Below are 26814 nucleotides of genomic sequence, written 5' to 3'. Positions count from 1 at the left end.
CGAAATGAAGCTGAGAGGATCAAAAAGGAATTGCACGTAGTATAAGAGCAAGCGAGACCAATGTACCGTTTCATGACCATACCGAATCATTCTTAGCGACCGAATGTGACGTAGTTCGCGATCTCGGTGAGTGGGAACAGTGTTGTTGCTATTAGGGGTAGTGTTATTTGGGTGTCTACTTATTTATACAAAAAAATATTATTTATTTTGTGTGTAATCACATAATAAATACACAATACAAGCATTGGGTTATATATTATACATCACACATATTGAGTATTGAAACATAGATTTAAGAAATATACCATTTTTACTATGTGACCATAGTATATGTACATTTCAACATATTTGTGTATATGTATATGTATGGAATATAAAAATTCTTCTAAAAGTACAAAATTAAAGTAACAAAATACTTTGGCGATATACATATTATATTATAAAATATAAAATGTACTCTCGCACAATACAGTATTATCATTCAAGTTAAGCCGTTCCGGTTACTTTTTCAAGCAGGATGTCTCGAGTTTCCTTCTTGACTGCTGGTTTCCTGAAAAAGTTGTGGAATATTCCAGCAGATACTGCTGATCCAAGCAGAGGTCCGACCCAGTATACCTAAACAATAAATCGATTAATAATCACATTGAAATAAGGGTTTGTTTTTCAAATTGGCAAAGCTTTTTCTAGTGACAACCAATTTGACAGCTGACAGCTGATTTGCGCTCAGTTTGGTTTGCCATTTAACCGTGAATAGACTTACGGCAAAACAACGCTTGCAAATTGTGAAAGTTTATTTCGAAAATCGTGTTTCAGTTCGCGAAACTTATTGTGCGCTACGTCCATTTTACAGTCCATCCGAACAAGTAATTTGAATAACCATGGATCGTTTTCGCACCTCACATATTCTAATATACGCTGTTGGACTTTCTCAAAAGACTTATCAAAGTCGACATAAGAAAACATCAACATTTATATCTCAATAATATTGTATCAAAAAAAGTATTTTTTGGAACATACCCAATGATGTTTCCAGTTGTTGTTCCAGAGAGCCGGTGCGAAACTCCTAGCAGGATTCATACTCGCTCCAGTGTAAGGTCCCTACACATGAAACAATTAATATTGACAATAGCATTAATATAAAGGATATGGAACTGAAAATAATATTACAGCAACTATCGCCAGTCCAGCGATTGTCAGTCCGAACTTGATCGGCACCGAGTCTGAATTGTGAGAGTTGACTGGGTCCCAAATGGCACAAGTTAATAGAATTAGAACGCTGGTCACAATCACTTCAATTAATACTGCCTGTAATTAATAAAATAAAATAAAGTAAATATTATTAATTTACCATAATATTATTGCATATATACACATATACATATATTGACATATCATCGTGGATAGATTTTGTAAATATCTCGGTTAAAAATAATCATAACTCCACTAAAAAACGTAGAGAATAACATTAAGAGGTGAAAAATATTCTATATTATAAATTAAAGTGACATAAAAAGTAAAATATAAGTTTTTTTGTCATTTATATGGAATATAACTTTCACGCGCCTATGCTATACCGCTTTGTCAGAGAATGTTGTAAGGGAGAGATGGGTGAGTATGTCTGACGGTGAGTATATCCCCTTTCCTCCCGCACGGATTCGCTTGTACGTGTGCAAGCGAAATGCACAAGTGCGTGTGACAGAGCGAGAGAGTTAGGACAAGATGCCTCACGCTCTGACGCACGCATCAGACGGCGTTTCAATGATGCGTCAGTATTTGTTTGCCTGTCATCGGGAGATTTATGTACGTCAAAGTGCAGAATATTCCTGCGCTTCTCAATTATTTTTCGACTTAACAAGTATATTTAATATTTTTACTTCATTAAATAATTTTAATATAAACTAATTTTAGTTTAAATAATATTTATAGCGATGGCCGAAAGATATAATGCTTCCGATAATTCAAATCTCGAATTTGAAAAATTTTAACTGTAGAAATTAATATTGAATGAAATTAAAAAAATTATATTTTTTGGTTATTATTGCAAGTTTTTAAAACAAAATAATTACCGTAGCTTTAATAATATCGTCATGAAACTTATTCTAAAAATAGACCTTGTAAATATCACGGTTATCTAACCCGCTTGTCTTGTTTCAAAAAGGCGGCTATTCATTTTTTTTAAGAAAACATGACTGTTAAATACATATTAGAGTATAAGTAAAATGTTTTGATATAAAAATTTAATTTCGTAATAATATTTTTTTACAACTTTTTTTAAAAAGTAGATTTAGTAAAAACCCCGGCAAATTTATTAGCTAGCCAAATCCGCCATCTTGTTTCCAAATGACGAGTATAAAAAACTAAAAAATCGTAATTCCGTTTCAAAAAAGTCTTTGAGAAAAAGTAAAAATCGTTTAAAAATAAAAATTTAAGAAAATGTTTTTTGGTCAATTTAATCCGCCATCTTTTTTCTTTTCTTGTTTAGCCAACTTTAACTCTTGTCAAGTTGTTAGTCAACTCAATCAGCAATTTTCTTTCAAAATGGCGTCTATTCAAAACAATAAAAACATCATAACTTTGGTAAGAAAAGAGCAGAGGGCCTAGGTTGGACCTTTGAGGAACCCCCAAAGGAGTGAAATATTTTTTCGACAATCGGCCGCTATTGGTTACCAACTGTTTACGATCAATCAATTAACTCGAAATCATCCGAGCAACCGAGGTTCGACAATTTTTTTAATAATAACCCATGACAAACCTTGTCGAATGCCTTTTCAAAATCTGTATATACGATGTCTACTTGAATTCTCGCATCAGGAGATTTTGTCATTCGGATATTTAAATATTATAATTTTTTTTTAGTTGCTAGTAAACTTTTCATTATGATTTTGTGTAGTGATGCATTACCTGCCCCAAGTTAACCAGTGGATCCGGAATAGTGACGCACATGCTTGTAGATTTGGCGAAAGCTTCTTCAGGCGTTGTTATCTGCAAAAGTCCGTAGCCTACTACAGCTCCGATCATCTGGGCTATAAAATAGACCAGTGCCATAGGAATCGATAAGGCGCCCCATATGACTCCGCATAGAGTCACCGAGGGGTTGATGTGAGCCCCGGATATGTGTCCGAAAATCTGGAATTAATAAGAAAGTAGTTTAAATTTTTTTTTTAAATGTGGTAACTCGCTAATGGTGGATTTACACAGTAACTGTATTTTAGTATTATTTTAACATACATATGTATTTAGATATATATGTACAATCGCTAGCAAAATATAAGTATATTTCATAGCACTTTCGGAGTCACTAAACAACTCCACTAAAATACACAATTATTATTATTATAATTAGAATAGGGATTACTATAATCTGCAGTTCTATTGATTCCGAACCCTAATAACCATGGGAGCTATTTTTGAAATTTTAAATATCCGTCTTGTATTTTCATTTCGCATACTGACTAGTATTATACTTTATAATCAACTCGAAATTATGATTGAATAGTATCTTAGTAAGAAGATTGACTTTCACTTTCCTTCACATTTTTTTATACTAGTCACTCCCATTCAAAAGCAGTTATCAAGATGTTGATCTATGAGTCTATCTCTGTATTTGTTTTAATCACGTTCATAGTTGAAATCAAAGACACATTCAATCTCTGCTGAAACGAAATGCCATATTGATTATTTTCACAAACATTTTCACGATACATGGAACAGTTTTAGATGTATTTGCTCTTATAAAATGATCTTATGGTCCAAAAATAGTCAGAAAAACGTTACTCAATTGATTTATTTTTACAGCTTCTCTTTCAAACATGGTAACTGTTGAGCTTCTTGGCTCAGGTTATTAAAGTTTGCAATAAAATTAATTTATGTTAACGATAATTTCACCTAAAATTTATTTTGCTGTAGTATCAACAAGAACAACAAAATCCTGCGGTCACTTGATAATTCATATTACAACTATCGTTAGTAGAAATTTGTTAAAACGACTTCAGAGGGAAATATTCTTTGGTAGTTTCTTGGAATCAAATTTAATTGCTTTCCAAAGTAAATGGAAACCAGATTTTGTATGGTTTTTAATAAAAATAGAAAGCGGTTCCTATCTATAAAATATCGTTATACGTTTCTGATATGTTTTCTGAGAACCCCTCCCCTACCAGACGCAAGGGATGTCGTCGGTTTTGAACTACACCCAAGGACAGTGGATCTTGATTCGTCGATCACAGTGTTATTTTTTTATATTATACATATATGTATATCTAATTTATAAATAAATAAAATTTTCTGTTTAACCCCTTCCATGCCATGCACATCATATGATGAGTAGCCAAATTGGGCCACCAGTGCGAAGCCCATCTGTATTTTTTTTATCGAAACTAAAGGGAGAAAGTTGTTAATATAACAACACAATATTTTATTGGTGAATATTATTGTTAATTGTAAATATATTTAAATAAAATGCAAATGTCTATTAAAAATTATACATGATTAACTATAGTTAAACAATACAATTTTAATATAACTGTAAAAACATAATTAAACAAATGTAAAAAGATTGATGTATTGTTTGTTATGACATATATAAAGAAACATATATAAAGTGTTAGTAAAGAAACAATTAACTCAATACAATATTGCCAACAAATGCTCAACGAAATCGATAAGACAACATATAGCACTGCAAAATAAGGTCATGAGAATTGTAGTAACGATAATGCTTTTTTTGTAAGAAAAAAAGTACTTTAACTCACATCTTGATTTTCAATAAAAAATATATGTTCAGTTCTTAACATAAATTTATTTTATTGTATTTAATAAAATGTTCATAGTAAATTTCAAAGTTTCGTCCTATTCTCGTACGATAAATCTCATCGACTTTATTTGCTGTATCTATGGAATGTCATCCTCTGAGTAGCCAGAGATCAACATACTTTGAAGGATCGAAAAATCTCAGAGGAGGTCCGATAAGTTTGATCAACTAAAATAACTTTTCAAAGTCCATATTAAATGCAACAGTTTTTCTGAATATGTCTTTTTGAGAATATATTCACGGAATCCACGAATCATTTCTATTTCAATAGTGCCAGTCTGATTGACAACTTTCTAATTTTCACTTCTACAAATGTCAGTTGAGTTTTACACACCAATGTTTTTGATCAAGTAGCATGACCAATATCAACTCATTGTCATTACTATCCAACAATTTTGTAAAAAATGTACTTGGATCAATGGAAGAATCCTTTCTTAAATCTTTTTCGTATAGTGAAACTTCACGAAAGCGAAGATCATGTACATTGTACAGCAGCAACAGTGCATTTCTAATAAGGTCTAAAGTTCTGTCATCGTTCTTTAAAAGCTTGTAGAAATTTTTTTATTTTCTCATTTGCCTTGTACAGGTTTATGTCATGTAAGTATAAGCTTAACTCTGATTTATTAAGAGCGTCATATGTCAATCTTAGGTCCAATACAAATATTGTAGATATAATTTTTCTTTTTAACCCATCACAAGTGCATTAATCATTATTATCTCTTATAGGATCATGCATTGCTTCTTAAAAACAATATATAAAGGATAGAAAACTATTTCACACAGCCAAAACAATACACAAGATGACACCTATCGAGTACGTTAAATTCTTTCAATTTTCAGCACCTCAGCAATTCTGAACATAAATGCAACTCTCTACCATTATTTGACTCTGTTTATTCCTGAAGTTATCTACTGATAAATATACTCACAATACAAAACTATAATAGAAGGAAAACTTTCCGACCGCAATTTTTTGCATGCCAGAAAAAACAAATTTATTTTTAGATAATCTTCTGTCATTCCATAAAAGGGAGGACATCGATACTCATTCTGCCGTTACTTTTCAAGATCTACTATGTCCAAAAATAAATTTATCATTGAACACCTGCGATACAGTTATCCATCGAAAAAAATTCCAGAACGCCGCTACATTAGCGCGAAACGCTCTAAATCAGTGCTCTTCAACCTTTTTACATCAGCGGCCTGGCGAAAATGGGAAAAATGATTCACGGACCGGCGTTATTTATTTATTTAATCTAATGCTATAAGATTACAATTTTTTGTTAGTGAGACATCTGCTGCTGCTTTTTTGCAAGCAAATTTGATATAATTTCTTGCGGTCCGCGGACCACCAGGTTGAAGACCACTGCTCTAAATCATCTCAAAATTCAATTATTCCGAAAACAATGAGAGTATAATTATGAAATTTGGTAAAAAGTTTATGAATATATATATATATATATATATTGACTAAAATCATAATAAAAATATGAGTTTTAGTACATTGAAAATGCATTTTATAAATATTATTATTCACACATTAAATGCTTTTATTGAACATAGAAAACAAATCTCAACTGCAGAAAAATTCCTAAGCGATCATTTTAACTTGACTGAGACACAATATATATGCGTTAAAGCAAACATACAAAAAGCACATTTTGGCCTCAGTTCAAGACAAAATGGACTGCTGCATCAAGAAAAAATATCGTTTCATAAACAATAAGCAAGAATGAGTATAGTCGACCTGTTAATAGAATCTGGAATTAAAAGAGGTAGATCTTGTAAAGATTATGTAGAATCTTCCGAAACAATAAAGAAAAGAAAAATCACACAATTGATTCGATTTTTTAGTGTAGATCAAATTAGATTTTCATATTTGCAAAGACTGAGATCTATTGATGAAACAACGCAAGCAAATATTATTGAAAAAGTATTTGTCACCTGAATCAATGAAAAATTTATTAATTCGACTAGAAGATGATATACAACATGCAAAACAATTATTGAAAGAAGAAGCCCTAGCATTTTTTATTGATATAAATATATCTAGAGACAGTTACCAACTATTAAAAAATGTTTTTGGTGGACAAAACTGTAAGGTTCTTCCATAATACGAAACATTAGCAGAAGCTAAAAGAGTTACATATATAAAAGCTAGGATTGCACTTCAAGATATTTTAAATCATATAAAATTGATTCTGTTGATGTAGAAGAATCTTTAGAAAATATATTGTACGTGAAATGGGCATGTGATGGACCGTTGGTTTGAGCTGAGTACAAATAAATTTTATCTGGAGAAAGTGAGATGATTTCAGACACCAATCTTTATATTGTTTCTATAGTACCTTTAAAGTTGGTTAACTCCCAAAACAATCGAATAATTTGTGAAAATGAAACGCCATTATCCAGCAGATACTGTCGACCATTTTTTATAGAATCCACTAAAGAGACTCCTGCCAAAACAAGACACAGGTAGAACAAATCGTCATTTCAGAATATTAAACCATTTCTGGCAAACTTGAAATGTTTTTGACCATGATTGATGGATTGACAGATACCCCTTCTTCAGCATGCACAGTATGTCTGGCAAAGTCAAATGAAATGAATTATATAGAACATATAGATTCGGACTGTCAACATTACATTGTATTGTAGAATTAGATTTATGCAGTGTATTTTACATATAATTTGGAATTCCTAAAATGGTATGCTCGTAGTGAAGAAGTAAAAAACGAGCTTGGTTTTATCATTGATGAACCTATTATGTCACAATGGTCATAATTTCATTTTTAATAAAAAGATAATCGTACTACGTACTTCTTTAAAATATAACTCTATACACATAATTAGATTGTTCTGTATAATATATAATATTTATAGCACTTATTAGAAGTCAAATGGAATATAATTATCCTATCTAGTCAATAAATTATAATATAATCTTAATCGTATAAATTACTAGAACGCCTACAAAATAAATACCGTAGTTATATTATTTATAAACTAAGACTTACATTAATATTCTATAATAATTTATTAAGTATTTTTTAATACCCAATTACATATTGAGCGTCAACAATTTTTTTTATAATTGATAATGATAATTTTAACTACTGTATATGCATATCACATTCTCGTGATTACGTCGGTTTGGGAATCAAATTATATATGTATTCCAAATTAGTTTTCAGTCTATCAAATTAATAAGGTAAATACACTATTATTTGTGAATAGAATTACATTTGAGAGAAAAATAAGATTGAAGTTTTTGCATTAATTCTCTAAGTGAGCTTCGATCGTAGATCGAGAGTCGGTTACAATAAATTGGCAACATACTCAAGCGACATCTTGTTATAGATTTGAGTTCTATAACCGTTATGCTAGTATTTCAATCGAGTATTATTTTTAGTGTTATAAAGTAGCAGTAGATATTATGTAAAACAAATTGCGTCACGACCACTTTTATCTCAAATTGCTCGCCTCCGTAAATTGTCATAATAATTATTATTGAAAGTTTGGAATTAGAAGAAATATTTTATTGATAAATTTATATTTATATTTTATTCAAGAAAAAAGTAAAATCATACGCATCTTGGGTCACTATTTATACTAAAAAAAAGCGACACGCAAAAAAAAACTATATTACTAAAATAAGTAATTAAAATAAAAGCACTATAGAAATTTAATTTAAAAGCATAATATAAATAAATGAAAACTTAAAGCAGATTCTGATTTAAGTGATTTATTATTTTATATCAATGAATAGTTAACTAGATGTGAACTATATATTGAAGAGCTCTTTAGCGATAATCGACCCCAAGTTTATGGAATGAAAATTGCCTATACGGGCACATCAAATATGGGGGAATAAGTTGAAAGAGCAGTCACAAAATATATGAGCACAATCCTACATAATTTGTTCCAGTTTCGAAAACATCCTTGCGTTTTATACTTGCAAATCCGTAAAAATTTCCGATCATCACGTTCGTTTGTATAATAAAACTTTTTCTGTAAATAACAAATACTTTTATTGCGATTTAAATGCTCAATTGCAATATTTTTTTATATGATCCCGACAAAGTATCTATGTATTTTCAGGGTCATAATAAACAAGTGTATCTATGGTATTCATTAAGATCTGTGCCTTGTTTATATACAGAATACATTAAATAAATTAGTATTTTTACCTTTAATATACATTTTTAGAAAATATATGTACTTAAATACAACTGTATCACTTTGCGATGTATTCAATTAAATTATAAATAGTTAATAATATTAATGAAGCTTACGTGTTTTTAAATTAAATTGTACTGTGGATATAAAAGTGTATTAGTCATTTAATACATACGATTACAAATACCAATTTCAATATATTGTTGTGTAAACAGCAAAGTTCAACAACTCGTTTACCTAAACGGCAAACTATAAAAAACGCATAAATATTCAAATGTGAGCTCCATCGAACAATGGTGTGATTATTGACACAAATTCACTAAAAAATTTCAATATGCACTGCATTTTTAAACGCTAAAGGTAAAAGTTCAAATACTATTGAGAAATAGTGCTTAACTTAAATTAGAATCGTTAGACAATGCTTTAAACGTAATTTAATCCTACACGTGTTGTCCATGTGGACGCATAAACTAGTTCCACATTTATCGATATTTATACACCCATACCTCGCTATACGGCCGCTCTTTATACGGCCTTTCACTATAATGGCCCTCTTCACTTAAGGCACGTTTTCGTTTACGGCCTAAAATGTTTCGCTATAACGGCAAAAAAACTTTTTTTCGATGTCGATTTTTAAAAAAATTTAAAAATAGAAATATAAGGTGAAGCAGCTAGCGCCGATGAGGCCGTATCTAAGGAATATCCCAACATTTTAAAGGGAATTATTGAAAGAGGTGGTCATAAACCTGAACAAGTGTTTAACGTAGACGAAACAGGGCTTTATTGGAAGCGAATGCCTGATTGCACGTACATTTCAAAAACCGAAAAATCTGCGCCTGGTTATAAGGTGTCTAAAGAACGATTAACTTTGCTACTTGGTGCAAATGCCGCGGGTGATTTTAAGCTAAAACCACTTTTAATATATTTGTCCGAAAATCCAAGGCCTCTTAAAGGACTAAATAAAAATCAATTACCCGTCATATGGAGATCCAACAAGAAAGCTTGGATGACTAAAGCTACATTAGAGGATTGGTTCAAAAATCACTTTTGCACAGAAGTGAAAAAATATTTGCGAGACAAGGCTTTGCTAATTTTGGATAATGCACCAGTGCATCCTACTAATTTATCCGAACTATCTGAAGATGTCATGATTGAGTACCTTCCGAAAAATACAACAGCTCTGATCCAACCAATGGATCAGGGTGCAATAGCCACTTTTAAGGCATATTACCTACGCCGAACTTTCCGACAACTTATAAGGGAAACCGATGGTAAATCTTCAATTACAACATTTTGGAAAAACTATAACATCAAGGATGCTGTTGACAGTATATGAAGTGAATCATGGAAGGAATTAAAATTAACAACAATGAACCATGTTTGGAAAAAAATATGGCCAGAATGTGTAAAAAGTACTGATGCAGAAGTTAATTGCCTTCCTGAAATTAGGCAAAACATTTTGGATCTAGCACATGATCTCGGCTTTGAAGGTTTGAACGAACGTGATATGCTTGATCAACTTGAAGCTGATAGGGACCCCCTTTCATATAAGGAACTCATTCAGTTGCAAGCAGAACCGGCATTTGATGAAGAGACAGAGCCTGTTGTATTCAAACAGCTAACATCAAAAAAATTGTCAAAAGCTTTTTCCTATTTCGAGCAAGGAATAAACATCTTCCTTGAAAACGATCCTGACGTCGAACGTAGCGCTAAAGTTTCTCGAGGAATTAACTCAGCCATTAGCTGTCTATTAATCACTGAAGACCGAAAGAGACAAAAAGGCAAGACAAACAACGATGGGCAATTTTTTTAAGCCAGACCCATCCTTACCAGCGAAAAATGAGAACGACAGTGATCTGCAGGTTACCATTTCTTCATTGTCTTCAGATTAAAGCCATTTAAAAAAAATATGTATGTATTCATACACATATTTGATGTAACATGAAGTTGTTTCATTTTTGTTTATGGATTATTGTTGGTTTTTGGAGTCTGTTATTATTTTATGTACAAATGTATGTATTATTGATTTAAATGAAATAAAACAATGAAATGCATTTTAAATGATAAACCATGTTACATATTTAACAGATTTGGAACCGATCCCATTGAATTTGTATGAATTTGTATTAGAATAATTGATTCGTTATACGGCTTTTCGCTTTGCGGCCAAGTTTCGTGGAACGTATCTAGGCCGTAAAGCGAGGTATGGGTGTATTATATTTAGCCTAAAAAATACATTATTACCATTTTAATTGATATTGAAATGAACATAGTGACACTAAATATTTCCTACATATATATATACGACTATATACTTCACTGAATGTTTTTTTACAATATATAAATGTACAATATACAAATGTATAGCAACTAAATTTAAAATGTAAGATCAACTTTAACAAATCTATTGTATTTGTTTATGCATGGTTTCACCTGATTTATTAACCTGATATAAAGCAATCCAATCGGTCTAAGAATTAAATGACAGGATTGATTATTGACACTGAAGGAAAACTGATAATTTATATATTAATATTAACTTTTTAAAAGATTAAAAATTTCCTCTGAATAGTCAAATGTATTCATTACTATTGATATTTTTATTTTTAAGTTCAGTTAGTGATTCATTAACAGCATTTGGTAATCGCCTGCATCACTTATCACAAAGCGTAACTATAGCAGTTAATCGAAGCAATGCATTCGATTATAGATGGACAGCTTTTTATTAAAAACAATTAAGACTTCAATCGTCTACTCATTGACTCAATTGCTGTATTAAAAATATGAAAATGTTGTTGAAAATATTTTGAGCTAAAATGAAATTCTACTAGTTTTAGAATATTTTCTCAATATAAAAACATGATATTAGGTCCTGATTCTTTATCAACGTTTGAAGGCACTCTATATTGATTTAAAGATCTCATTAACAAGTACCAAATAATCAGAATTGTAAGATTGGATCGCAAAGATTTTTTATAATAAAAGCAGATTCCCTCATATGACACATAGGATTGTTATCGCATTTTTAATAACCTATTTAGTGGAAAGATTTAAAACTAAAAATAAGATTAAATATATATGCTGCTTAATATAGATAATTTGTTAATGTAAAATATGATTTATAATTTTAATAAATCATTATTAATATATAATATCATATTAAATCATCTTAATAGATCAATTTGTTTTTATTTGTAATTTTTATCTTAATTTGTTGTGTAACTGTTAAGCAAATTTAAGCACGTTTAATAAATATAGTAAAGGCTCAGTATCTATTTTATATGAGAAATAGATTTAATTTCTAAATTGTTTTATTTACAATTTTTATTATTGTATATACAGGTAAAAACACTATCAGTTTAAATCGATTTTTATTGCTTTTAGATTGTATATCTATACGAAGAATAAATAATACATGGTTTTCTAAAGAAACGCGTCTTTGAAAATGATTGATATTATATAAAACTTTATCATATACTTTACTATTATATGACTGTAGAGTACGCTCGGGGTAAGGATTCCGGTTTGATATTGTGTGCGTGAACTGTGTGGCTCAAAACAATTTCGCTCAGAATATTTAATTTTTTTATTTTAAAATAAAATATATGTTTATTTAACATACATACATCTGAGCTAAGTTGTAAATTTGAACAGATAATTAAAAATATCTTATTTAATCGAAGAAACCAGACATTGCTGTCATTAATTAAATATTTGCAAAATTCAAAATCTTTCACTAGTCAAAAAAAGAATGAACTCTTTAGCTATTCTTCAAGAGCAAAAAGATATAAAATGGGGAAAGAAATTATTCGCAGATTGTTTAATGGCTCGACGACTCTATTAAATCATTAGAGTCCATTGAATAAATTAAAAAATAATCATTGACGCAACGATAAGAATAATAACTTTTTTAAGCCTTACAGAGAATAGTGTAAAAAAACCAACAACGTACGGATTAATGGAAAAATAATTAAAATATTTTAATCCATGGGTAAGAGAACGAATAACTTACAGTGTATATTTGAAGCCTTGATAGCAATTAGCCCAGATATGCCCAAGAAATTTTGTTCTCTAAAATTTCATTTATAAATAAAAAACAGTGGCACGAGTTTAGTGACCAACCCATGGGACAGTGGGCATATCTGGGGTAAACCAATATCAACACAAAATTATTTAAAATAAATTACTAGAGAAGATCGAACTTCTGTGCCACACTGCACTTTAATGACGAATACCAGCGTTGACGAATCAGCGACTATCATTAAAAGAAAAAGCGAGACAACGAAGTACACGCTACATCGCTTCTCCCTCTCATATACATGTACACGCACACAATAACAAACCGGCATCCTTATCCCGAGCGAACTCTACATAGTCCACTAGCTTTCTGTTTACCAGAACAATATATATATATATATATATGTTTCTGCAAGCGGAGAGCTACTCATTTTTTTGGGGACGATGAGAAAAAAGCTAAACGATGCGAGACACAAATTGTAAAGCCCAACACAAACAGTGGCATTCAGAAATAAATAAAGCTCGAAGGTTAGAGTGGGCCGGAACACACCGAAATTGGACATCTGAAAATTGGGCGAAAGACATTAGGTGTGATGAATCAAATTTTAAGTTAATTTTATACTAAAAATGGTTAATATAAAAATAAAAATAAAAATCAAATTTATTCAAAAATTTCTAAAGCATTATTTTTTATAAGTAATCACATTTTTTTTTAATTTTTGCGACCCTTGGTATAGTACATGTGCGTCGAAGAGTCGGAGAAAAATATATAGCCGATTGCGTAGTACCCAAAGTCAAATAATTTGGCGGAAGCGTTATGGTCTAGGATTACATGGATAGAAAACATGTATACATGCGAGAGTAGTATCAATAGCGACATTTATATTTCAATGCTAGAATTCACTACAATGGATTCCTACCGGAAAATATTTCCAAGCACATTTGATTCCAGCCATTCTTTGCTTTGCGTAAAATAATTTGACGTTTGTAAAATGGCTTACACAGTCACTGGACCTAAATCCTATAGAGCATTTATGTTCAAAAGTAAAAGAAAAGGTTGCCCAACACAATTGCAAATCCAAAATTGAGCTGCGAGAATAATTTCAGATGGAACTGAGAAAATGTCTCCGTACACCTGCTAGTCATTAGTTAACAGTATGCCAAAAAAGGTTGCAGCTTTAAAGCTAAGGTGTGCATACTAAGTATTAAAAATAAGCTTAAAATAAACACTTTAAATAACCTTAATCGGGTTTCTATTTATATTTTCGCGATTTTTTAAGATATAACACAATTATTGGGGTGCCCTATTATTATGACCAAGGATGTATATATATAAATTGTGAAAAAATACAAACAAGAATAAATAGCTTATTTTAAAAATAGCTGACAGAAACTGTTCCATTCAAATATAAATAGCCACTGAGAAAAAGCTATTTGTCACAAAACATATTTGTCAATGGAATATTATTTTGGAGTGGTTAATTACGCATATCATTCGTTGTTGTTTAAGAAGAAAATAATAAATACATTAGCGATTAAAGCCATAAAAACATCTTTATTACATTATAATAAGTTTTATTATTATAGTTTATTATCACTTCCAAATATATCAGTTTGCCCGATTTAACTCTTGAGCAATCCACAAGTTCAAACATCAAGTTTAAAAGACTGTAATTATTGTTTAAATATTATATATTATTAATCAGTTGTTAAAAAATAAACTCTTTTTATACGAATAGTGTTTATATAACGAGAGTTGAAAACAATGATTACTAATTGTATTTGTCACGACTATATGCAAATTCAGAAATAGTTCTTCAGTCATTACGCAATCTAAATCATGATGTTTTTAATCACTCTAGTATATATAATAAAGCGTAGTAAGGCCACGCTCTCTGCATGCAATAGGAAATGTAAACGTAGAAGGTGAACAATATTTATAATACAAAGAACTCCTGTATTAATATATTTTTAATTGAAATTCATATTTTTATTTAATAAGTTAATTTTTAGCGAAGTAATTTTTTAACACAGATTGTTAATAATCATAGTCTAAGTTTGTAAATAATTTATTTTGTGTATTATAAATAAAATATTAAATGTTTACAATTACAAAACAATATAACATGCTTAATGTTACAATACTTTTAAATAGCTTACAGTTTTTTGACACAAGTTAAATAAGATATTAATTTTTAACCTTAAGCTGTATAGCTTAGAAACTTTAAAATCACTTGAAAAATATGATAATGAGAATTTTGATTATATTTAAAAAAATGTGTTAAACCTTTTTCATTTCAATTATTATACAATATATAAGTGTTAGTGTTAAAATATTAATAAATGGTTAGTAAAAAAGAGTAATGAAGTTTGATTTATAATTAAATTATTAATAAAAAATACAAATTTCAAAATAGTAAGGTATTTCTTTTATGTATTTTAAATCTAAAGAATATGATATTAAGCACTAACTTAATATTGATTTGAATTCATAGCAGAAATAAGTTAATGTATTATACATAACAATACTCAATTCGACAGTAGTGAAACGTCCATTTGCTGTTCAAACCCAAACCTAACCTAATGAAAGTTCTAAAACTATAATTTTATTAGGTCAAGTTCAAAATACAAACTAAGCCAACTCATCTCACAGGGGAAAATAAGCGGAAGAATAAGTACAGACAGACATCGCGTCTCACATATTGCTCCATAGTTTGTCTGCATTTCAATATTAAAAATATTATAGCTATCCATACTGCTATTACTATGGAATTTTAATATAAGAAGGCTGATCAAAGTATATTCAAACCGAATTTTGGTCACTAGGAGAGCTCAAAAACAATTATCGCTACTCAGAAGGCAAAAAATTCACGTCAAAAGCAATAAAATCGTGTCGGCGCCGTCGCAGTGGGAACGCTCGGTAACGAGCGTTTCCACTGCGACGGCGACGGCACGATTTTATTGCTTTTGACGTGGATTTTTCACTTCTGAGTAGCGATAATTGTTTTTTGCGCTCTTCTATTGGTCAAAATTCGGTTTACAGTGTGACTGTGTTTTTATATTAACTTTATGTTATAAATTAATATTTGTCGTAATTCTACACAATATATGTAGTGTATGTAATTGGTTTTTATTTTAATATAAATATTTGTCATAAACACTTTTTATATTTTTTTAATATTTGATAGCTATGTTTAATATTATACATTTTTACGTTTGATTTCTGTTTAATAAAAATATAATTGATATTTCTATATAATTTTACACATAAATAGATTTTTTATTTAATGTTAAATATACCAGTGCTTTAGACGTCTATTGACGTCAACCGTTTTATGTGTCATTATAGGGGTCATATTAAAAAAAATATAATGCCATCCTTGGATTAAAGGCAAAAAAATATTTTCGCTATGACGCTTCTATGCAAACTTTGCGAATCAGTGTTGCCATATCGAATTTTTTATCACTTTACCTCAATGAATAAGTTTAGTTTTAATCACACGTGCTTGCAATAAACTCTTAGGAATGCAATGAAAAAATTAATAGATTCAGCGTCTCTGTTTTTTTCTATAGTTTTCGATTGTTATTTTTGTGTGCAGTGTTTTATAAGAAAGTGATAGTGTTTTTTATAATAATTGTTTTAACTTACAATTAAATATATATTATCAGAACTGACTTTTTATATTATTGAAATTATTGTTTTTCTAAAAATAGAAGAGTAGACAGATTGATATGCGAGAATAAAGAGATAATTTCTCTGAGAATGCACACTACGTTATCACTTATTTTAAACTTAAAACCCCAATTATAGTGATATGTTTATTTTAAAAACAAACATCGGGCAAAGAATAACAGCGCTTATGATATAAATAAAATTATTTTAAATGTTTTAAAATTATTCGCCAGTTTCAGTAGATAATAAAAAACTTTATTATAAAAAATGTTACGTACAGTTAATAAATTTACTGAAAACGCGACTCATTATCCGGTAAATATTATATTTAATAATTTTTATTTCGCATAAAATTTGATTTCAGAAAATATGTCACAACGGTGGCTAATTTTTATATTTATTTGTAGCATATAAAGGGTTAAATTATATTATGATGTTAAAAATACATAAAATTCCATTTTTGTCATGACGCCCGGAAGCATTGTTGTGAAATTATAACCATGAATAAAAAAATATCCAAAAAACATCCGATATTGATAAATAGGAATATTGCTCCGTGATAATGCGAGACCTCATACTTTACTACTATAATTACTGTTGAAAAATATCCATACCTCCCATATTCCCATGACCATTACTCTAAAGATACTTATGTAAATATTCAAACTTATTTCTTACTAATCAGAATGATGAACCTTTACAGTCTTTACAACCACTAAAAATGAATATTTTTTTAACATTTTTGTAAATGGAACATATGTTTATTAATACAATAGTAATTAAAAATAATTACAGCGTCTTACACCTGAATAAAAAATACTGACTATATATAACGACAGCGAAAAAAAATATCAATATGAAATATGTTTCAAACTCTATTTACGAACGGAAGCCTATAATTATTTTAATACTAATGCAATAAAACGTGTATTATAATATTAACATTATTTTCAGCAGTATGTTTAAGCATACATAAAGATAGTGACAGTGATACTGATATTTTCTTACTTAGTTATGTTTACTTAGTATCATTTTATTTTACTTGGAAAATTAGCATTCAAATCAGTTGGAAACAGTTGTTTAAATATGTTTAATATTTGATTCGTGTATTATAAATAATGTTGATTTTTGGTCAATTCATTGAAAACTGCGAAAAATAATTAGGTAAGAGACACTTTCAGGTCTTCCTTTCTATATTGCTTTCCTTTCAATGTCAATGAGAATTTTCCATGCCACGTGACCGTTTCATATTCTATTTGTATCACAAAAACAAGTATATTTCTAAGGCCGAGCTTTGAACTGGAGGGTCATTGATATGTTTTTTTCAAAGTACGGTTGAAATAATATTATGTAATACTTGAAACGATGACCTTTATGAAAAAAATGTTTTACAGATAAGAGACGTTATTTAACATTTCTTGTATAAAACTAAATACGTAATAATATATTAATGTACCAATGTCACTAATAAAAAGATTAGATAGAGCATAAAAATATAGGAAAGACACACTATTGGAGAAAACAAATCATAGATAGATACACCATTGGACAGATCTAAATCAAAATTCGAACTATGCTCAAATATCTTCCATCTCATCTTATCTTGTTTTTAATACCACTTTTGATTATAATATGGGTAAGAGCTTCATCGTACATAAATGCTAACCTAAATGGATGTCAAATTTCAAGTGGACATATGCAATTAGCAATAAAGCTTTTTAAGATGTTGCACATCAATTGAGAAGCTCTATGGTACTGTGTGCCTTGTATAACCACCTACTGAAAATAATTCAAATGACACATCTAACATAAAATATTAAATAAATGTTTTTCAGATACATGTACGCAAAGAAATATAAATATTATCAAAATTTTTACAATGTATATTAGGCTACGATTCTCTAGAATCACCTCAGCATTTTGACAATAATTTATTCAAGCTTCTAATAAGGAATATACAGAATCTAGGGATTCTAGAAAAAATGTTTTTGTATCACCTAATTACTTGGGATTGTTTATTATTTGAAGGACTGCGTGCAAAAACAAGAGTATTGAACAAATTCGTAGACCATAAGTAAAATTTTTTTGAGGTCACAAATTTTATTTGCCAAAAAATATATGCCAACAAAAATGAAGAACCAGTAAAATAGCGAAATACCATTATATTATCAAAAATTATATTTATTTCTGTGACGCCACAATAGCGACCAAATGGAGTGCCAAGCGATGCGATGCAGACCGTGTACTCTCACAGTCTCAATGACTGCCTCATGAACTTGGCTTATGGCTTGTGATTTCCAATACAGATTGAAACATCACGCATTCTTTGCAAAATTTAAGTACGAGTTGTGATCAAAAAATACGGTGAATGAATTTTTATATAGCAGCAACTGCTGTCGCTACATTCATGTGAAGTAATAAGTATGGTAGCGTGATTCGTTGAGATAGTCAGTGTCAAGTTTGAACAAGTTGTCACTTGTTAGCCAGCTGCGTCGTGTTTACCGTGTCTGTCGCGCATCATGGATTTCGAACAACGCGTTAACATTAAGTTGCAAAAAAGTGCTAAAGAAGCTCATGAAATGTTAAAATCAGTGTATGGCAATATTGTAATGATTCTGAAGACTGTTTACATGTTGTATGAGCGATTTAAAAGAGGAAATGAGTCGGTTGAAGACGAGCAATGGTCGGAACGTCCTTTAACCTCAAAAACAGACAAAAGGTTCAAAAATGATTCGTTCAAATAGACAATTGACTATTAGAGAGCTTACCAAAGAACTGAACATCACGTACGGGTTCTTGCAAAGCATTTTAACTGATAGTGTGAAATTTGTTTTTTTTTGACTGACGAACAGAAGGAAAATTGTAAATCAATTTGCACATTAAAAATATGCATACGCACGTGCATAAATAAAACCATCATTTTATAAAATTATGTGTTTTATTCATACCTCTAACAAGCCAGAAGCATAAGTGCAAGTACCAGAAATAATTTTATTTCAACTACGGTGACGATTAAAAAACGTATATCCAAGGGTGGCAACAAAGTTTTAAACAAAAAAGGGACTCGGAAATGAAAAAAAGTTTGTGCACCACTGGTCTAGACCCTAAGGAAAACAAATAAACCCTACATGTGACTGGATAATTTTTAATATACGTAGCTAATTTAAAAATCCTTTTTTCTTTTTAATAAATAATAAATATGAAGCTAAATCAAAAACAGAGATATTTCGACTATATAAAAGATATTTTTAGATATTATAAATTGTATATAAACAAGAAAAATAACCTTGCTCTAATATTATATTAATTTTGTATTTTATTTTTAGTTTCAAACATTGTTTTTTTTAGGATTAAAAATACATTTGAAGAACAATTAACACTTGAATTTGCTAATCAATGCAAAAATTACGTTTAACTTGATAAAAATGTTGTTTTTTATCAAGTCATCTATTTTTTAAAAATAAATTTTAGGCAAAGTTGAGACGTTTTTAGAGGCAGTTAACGCCTAGAAAATATTCAAGCACAATATCGTGTGAAAATATTAGATTTTCTGACGTCATACGCGACACATATAGAATCTGACGTTAAAAACATCATCGAAGATCCACCAATCATTCCTACAACATTATTTCGAATGTTGACATTGACAATTTATTTCTGAACACAGAAATAACAAAGCCGGGATGTTATGACGTCTCGACTAATAATGCAACATCTAAGCTTACCTATGACTTTTTTTAATAATCAAAACAAAATTGACCCAGGTCGTGTATAGACACATTTGTAATAAAAATGTATATAATCTATTAATAAAATATGTCTTCTTAGTAGTTATTGGGTGTATTTACATCGTTGCAACGCATTTAGGTTAACGCCTGTCATGTTACAACGAAATATTTACAATAAATAAAAAGAGCGTAGTCGAAACATTTATTTGGTGGGCTGAAAATTCGCTAGTTGTCCGTTGACCTCATTTTCTTGGCCTTAACAATCACATTTAGCACTTGGTATTAAGAACTTAGTGGCTAATATTTTATTAATAACTGTATGTTACGATAAAATGTAAAAGAAAGTACCCTGCATCCATCCGGAAATTTACCAAAGTATCAAAAGTTGATAAATCGGATTTTGGCAATTAATGTATAACATAATAACCCAAGAAATTTTTTAATGACTATAAAAGTACGGTAGTACCTAATACGTTTATCAAATTGAAGAGTGGCAAAAGATCAAAATTACAAATAATTTTTTATCATAAGTTCTTGAAATAGTATATAGAGACATTCCATGCAAGAAATAATTTTGAAAATTTTACAACTGCGCAATATTTGCGATAAGCAAGAAATGCATTTACTTTATTAAGCAATTTGATAACAAAAAATATGGCATATTGGTATTGAAACCCCTACTTTTTACTATTGTACAATAGTTACACATAACATAGAAAGAATAAAACGCAAATGCTACATATGCATTGAAGTAAAAATCGCTGCTGTTGTGTCCTTAACATATACTCACTGTTTATAATCGTTTGGACTATATACTGACCTGGATAACGAACATGACAGCTATGCCGAAAGACAAGCAGAGCTGGAGGTGTGGTGGAGCTCCGTATGCCCATCCCGGAAGACAGCCCATACAGCCGATGAGTACCAACAGCATGGTGCCGATGGCTTCGGCCATGAACAGCTTCAGCGTATTCAGGGTCATGATCTCTGATATGCCTAAGGAAAAATAAACGTTACTCAGTAAGGGATAGAGAGCAATTGAGAAAAATTCAGAGATAAATAAAAAAATCATTCAGATACAACAAGTAAATTATTTTTTATTATTCAAAAAATATATATATTTATATATAGTATGTATATATATACATTTTTTTTAACTAGAGATTTCATAAGTTACTGATAATTCGTAACCATGGCTGGTGCATCGCAGCCGAAATATAGAAAGAATCCTGATATTCCAAAATATTAATACTGGCGAGCCTCTAAAAATCATATATACATATATATATGTGTGTGTAAATGCATTATTTTTACACCGGATTAATTTGCAGTATTTGTAAAAATAATAAGATTAGATAAGCAGTACTCTATAAGTAATCTTAATATGTAATAAATTTTGTGTCAACGATATCGTCAAGGATACGATAAAAATCATTTTGCTTAAGTGGAGCTGATATTTTTTGTGTTAAAATATAATAAAAATCAACTGGCACACAAAACTTATGTTAATCTGATTGTTAAATTATTTTTTAAATGTTATTGAACGTTCTCTTTAATTTCTTAACTTTTTTACTACACGGTTCAATAATGATTTTTTTGCTCTTTGTTCAAGTCGTGTTTCTTTATGTATATACATTATATTTTTTTAATAATATATATAAATTTGTTTTATAACAGTGTCGGGACCATCCATAAGCGTCGCAATTTGTTGCGAAAGACTCGCTAAAAGATCCTTGTAACTTTTTTCAACATCAGCGTAAGCAAATAAACATTTATGCGTATTTGGTCGGACGTCCATTAATTGCATTAAAAAAACGTGAACCATACTTTAACAAAAACAAGTTTCCAAACCAAACACAGCGTCCCTGAATTATGCATTCCAGAAGATGACGACATACCCAAATATACTGATTTCGTCTTTACTGTTATTCCGTTATATACACGCCAACGAGTCAGAGTTGGACTTCTCCTATTTCCTCAATGGTATATAAGCCAGAACTGCCATTTAAACATGTAAGCTTTCTTAGAATAAAATAATATAATATATTACAATTTCTCTAATAGATTACCATTCTGAATAAAAAGATGTCATTTCATGACCTTTTATAGAACAAAAACACCAATTTATTTTGATTATGAAATGGATTCTAATCTGCTTCATTGCACAGAAGTGGTAAATAATTTAGATGTCATATTTGAAGAGGGCTAGAGATCTACATGTGCATGGGAGATTAATAAAATTGGATTATTAATTTTTATTTTCCACAAAATTCATACTAGATATGCTGGGATATGATTTCCTCGAGTCGTGTCGACTAGTAGAAAATATACAAATCCAGAGATTCTGAAATATATATTGTGCTATTTAATTAGCAAAATTTGTTATCTTTGTAATATATTTTATTTAAAATATTTTTTATGCGCTGCGTGCCTGTTAAAATAACAGTAGGATGGTTGATCTTAGAATTGTGTTATTGAAACGATGGTCTAACTGTAGAGTTAATCGATAATTTCCTATGTCATTAAATTCCTGCAAAGAGCTTTTGAAGATCATTTGGGATTATTTCTGTAATCATTTGTGCTCTACACATTGCGTAAAAAATGTTCGCACAACACTTTCATTGGCGGCGAGCCACAATTATAAATCATTTCGTTACGAAGCGTGAAGCGGTCGCTTTATGGCAGATTGATTGAATACGGAATATTTAATATCCTAATTACTTCTTCATGATAAAATAAACGAAAAAATCTAAATTTTTTATAATTATTCGATAGCAAATAAAATTTATATGTATGCTCAAATATAATTATTCTGAATAAAAAAGATTATTCTAAAATGAAACTACTACTTCATAAATTGCATAAAATAAATAAAATACGTTGAATGTAATTTTTTCAGTATTTTATAGCTTTGATAGTTCACAAAAAAATTGTATTTTTCCCTAAGTATAATTTTAATTATAAAATATTAAAATTAAGTTCAATGTTTTTTTATTATTTTTCAACATCAACTTAATTTAAACTATACTAAAAATTAGTTGCCAATTCAATTACAGTGGTGCTGCAATGTTGAAATTATATTAGAAAATAACAGTATTTCTTTTATATTTTTTTTCATTATAAATTTAATAAAAAAAAAATACTTATTGTCAAACCCAAACTATATATATATAATAATAGCAATAAAACACTAAAGTTTTCATCTATTTTAATTGATATTGAATCAAACACGCTCCAGCGTAAATGCAAAAAACTAGTGTTTCTAAAACTTTTTGTAATATATCACTTGCAATAAGTAAGTTGCATTACTTTAAGATATATATATTCTCATGTACACTAATTTTTCATATCGGCCTCAACGATAAATAACTGTTAAATTATATGACTTTTACTGTACATGATTATCGTTGGTTACATTATTTTTTTAACGGATATTATATATTAATTAAAAATATATATTTTATATAATATAAAAATCGAAATGTTTTTATTTATAAATCAGGATACTGAGTACTTGGATAAAACCTTTGCCTCTTTAGAAATTGATAATTATAATCTAAAGTCCAAAATGCAGCGGCAAATGAATTCAATAACTTATTTCCTCATAATCGATCATAAAAATATATTAAAACACTATTTTAGTATATTGTCAAAAATAAAATAAAAGGAAAACGTATAATTATAATTGGTCTTTGTAGCAAAAATATCATTACGCATTAAAATGTTATCATTGGTTAGATTAACTGTTAAATTATCAGTTTTACTGTACGTGGTTTACTGTCAGTTAAAAATTTTTGTAACGGGTATTATGCATTAATTTAATTGTAGTTTATTTTTAATTATCATTAAAATTTGTATAAATAAAAAATATATGTATTATAATATAATCCAAAAAGCTATATGATTTTATTTATAAATCAGGTGAGTACTTTTTAATTTAATATGTTAAAAACATAAAAATATATATAAGATAAGTTAAATACATATTAACTGTAGAAATTTAAAATAAAATAAAACTTCACCTCTTTAGAAATTTATAATTATAATCTAGAGTCCGAAATACAACTGCAAATGAATTCAATGGGTACGTTGAATTTTATTTCCTCACAATCGATCATAAAAATATATTAAAATACTATTTATTGTCAAAAATATAAAAAAAAAAATTTTAAATTGTGGTAGCCAAAATATTGTTGCACAACAAATTATTATTATCTATTATAATTATTGTTAAATTATATCACTTTTATTGTCGGTTTGATAATTTTTTAATGGATATTATACATTAATTTAATGGTAATTTATTTCTCAGTATCATCTAATATGGTAAATAAAATACAAATAAACTGTAGAAATTTTAAATACTAAGTATTTAGATACACAATTCCTTTTTAGAAATTTATAATTAAAATATAGAGTCCAAAATACAGTTGCAAATGAATTCAATATGTTCGTTGATTTTTTTTCCTCATAAACGATCATAAAAAAATATTAAAATACTATTTATTGTCAAAAATAAAAATAAAAAAATAATTGATAATATGAAATAAATATAATTTTAAATTGACATATCTTATCATTGTAGCAAAAATATTATTGCACATTAAAATGTTATCATCAGTTAGATTAACTGCTATCACTTTTACTGTACAGGGTTTATTGTCGAATATTGTGATCACTTCCATTGTAAGATTATACTATTAAAAATAAAAAATCATTTTGCAATGATAAATATAAATTGTGATAATCTTTTTACATTTAATGTTATTATAAGTTAGTTTAACTTGTAAATTACATCACTTTTACTGTACATTTAGCTCATTTTTCTAACGGATATTAAGCTTAGTTATTTTGTATTATTCCTAGGCACATTTTAAAATGTTGTTTTCATGTTTTAAATAGCAAAGTTTTATAAATACCCGACTTTTCGTGTCATCTATTTATACTCGTACTGGTAACGACCTTTTCGTGAAACAATTCAACAAAGTTCATACGACAAAATGAATAATTTACATTATAAACATTAATACTCGATAACCGGTTCACTACATATTTGTATTATTTTTCAATGCAAAACATTCACTGTTTAATATACATTTATATCGGTTAGTTTAACTGCATGCCGCAATCGAATGTTGTTAAATCACAATATAGTAAACATTGATAAAAAATATTATTATGCTATGTTATCTAATTTTATAATAATAAAAACATGCGTTTTATTCATGTGAGGTTAAATAAATTTAATTTTAGAAAAAAAAAACGATAAAAAGCAGTAATGATATTTTAAAATTATTAAAAAATAATGTATTTACCGAGTTTAGACATATTGTCCGGATGTTACAGGAAACTTGCCGTAGAAAAAATGACGTGTTACCGCTGCGGGTTCAAGTTTTAGAATGACCACGTTCGAATCGTTGAGATAGCAGTGAATGATAAAGTTTTAATTTCCTACCGCATACGCACACATTAAAACATTTTGTAAGTATAAAAAAATGGAGAAAAAATCTTGCCTGACGTTGTTTATCTCTGTTATAAATTCCGTCGTGATACTTATTGTTGTATTATATGCGATGGTTTAAACAGTTGACACAATAAGACAAGAATAGCATATAAGTAGCAGTCACTTTAGTGACTTCGTTACTACTATTTTTTATATATTCAGCCTACAATATATTTTTTTAATCTTGATAATGAATATTTTACGGGTGAAGATTGAAAAGTATATATAATATAATAATAATTACTTATTTACAATTTCAGCTGTATAATTATTTTTTTCAATATTATATATTGAATGGAAAAGTTAATGATACAGCTGAAAAAGTATTTCTTTAGTAATAAAAAACAACATTTTTATTACTAAATATATAAAAAAATATTTTTATTATTACTTAATAAAAAAATAATAATTACCTAAATTCGAAAACCATTTATTTCAATATTAATTTATTTATTATAAATCTGACAATAAAGATGCTCTTTATATAGTGACGCACAAAACAAGAAACGTGAAATATTTCACATGAATATTATCAGTTCAGGTCGCAACGGCTAAGAATCAGGGACGTAATCGCGATTCTCTAGAGTAGTGGTTCGCAAAATATTTTTTACGGTCGCATATATATATGGGGGTTTTATTTACCAAGAAACAGTAGCAGTAAAATATCGAAATAAAAATATATTATCAAAATTTATATTTATTTATGTGAAGAAGATAGCCCTAATAACAGCCAGATAGTGTCAAAAGACGCGATGCAGATCGCGTACTCTCTCAGTCTCTTAGCGACTAACGGATAATTAGCACGCAATAATCTAGAGGACGATTTACATCTTGTGATTTCTAATACAGATCCGAATATAAAATAAATCATGAGTTCATTGCAAGCGTAAACTCCATGTTGAATTGG

At 29.0% G+C, this 26814-nt stretch overlaps 1 protein-coding gene across 1 annotated transcript; it reads right to left on the bottom strand.

Annotated features, from left to right (window-relative positions):
- Positions 1-182: 182 nt before the first annotated feature.
- On the bottom strand, positions 183-25805 carry LOC148234030 (aquaporin AQPAe.a-like). The gene is made up of 6 exons (XM_088187405.1): positions 25720-25805; positions 21225-21400; positions 2902-3126; positions 1168-1305; positions 1018-1098; positions 183-615 (listed from the first exon to the last, which is right to left on the bottom strand). The coding sequence occupies exons 1-6, from the start codon at positions 25730-25732 to the stop codon at positions 487-489; spliced, it is 762 nt and encodes a 253-aa protein (XP_088043531.1). The 5' UTR covers positions 25733-25805; the 3' UTR covers positions 183-486.
- Positions 25806-26814: the final 1009 nt, after the last annotated feature.

Source organism: Plectrocnemia conspersa, unplaced genomic scaffold (assembly GCF_051122295.1).
Source record: "Plectrocnemia conspersa isolate PC_06_02 unplaced genomic scaffold, ASM5112229v1 ptg000006l, whole genome shotgun sequence".
Lineage (NCBI taxonomy): Eukaryota > Metazoa > Arthropoda > Insecta > Trichoptera > Polycentropodidae > Plectrocnemia > Plectrocnemia conspersa.
The sequence above is the reverse complement of the archived record's forward strand: the minus strand, read 5'-3'. Positions and strand labels throughout refer to the sequence as shown.

Excerpts from the sequence above, each read along its gene's own strand:
- LOC148234030 (XM_088187405.1), bottom strand. Across the intron at positions 3,127-21,224 it reads CTGTCATGTTCGTTATCCAG|ATTTTCGGACACATATCCGG; the intron begins GTCAGTATATAG and ends TATTAATTCCAG. Across the intron at positions 1,099-1,167 it reads CTGGACTGGCGATAGTTGCT|GGACCTTACACTGGAGCGAG; the intron begins GTAATATTATTT and ends TTTCATGTGTAG.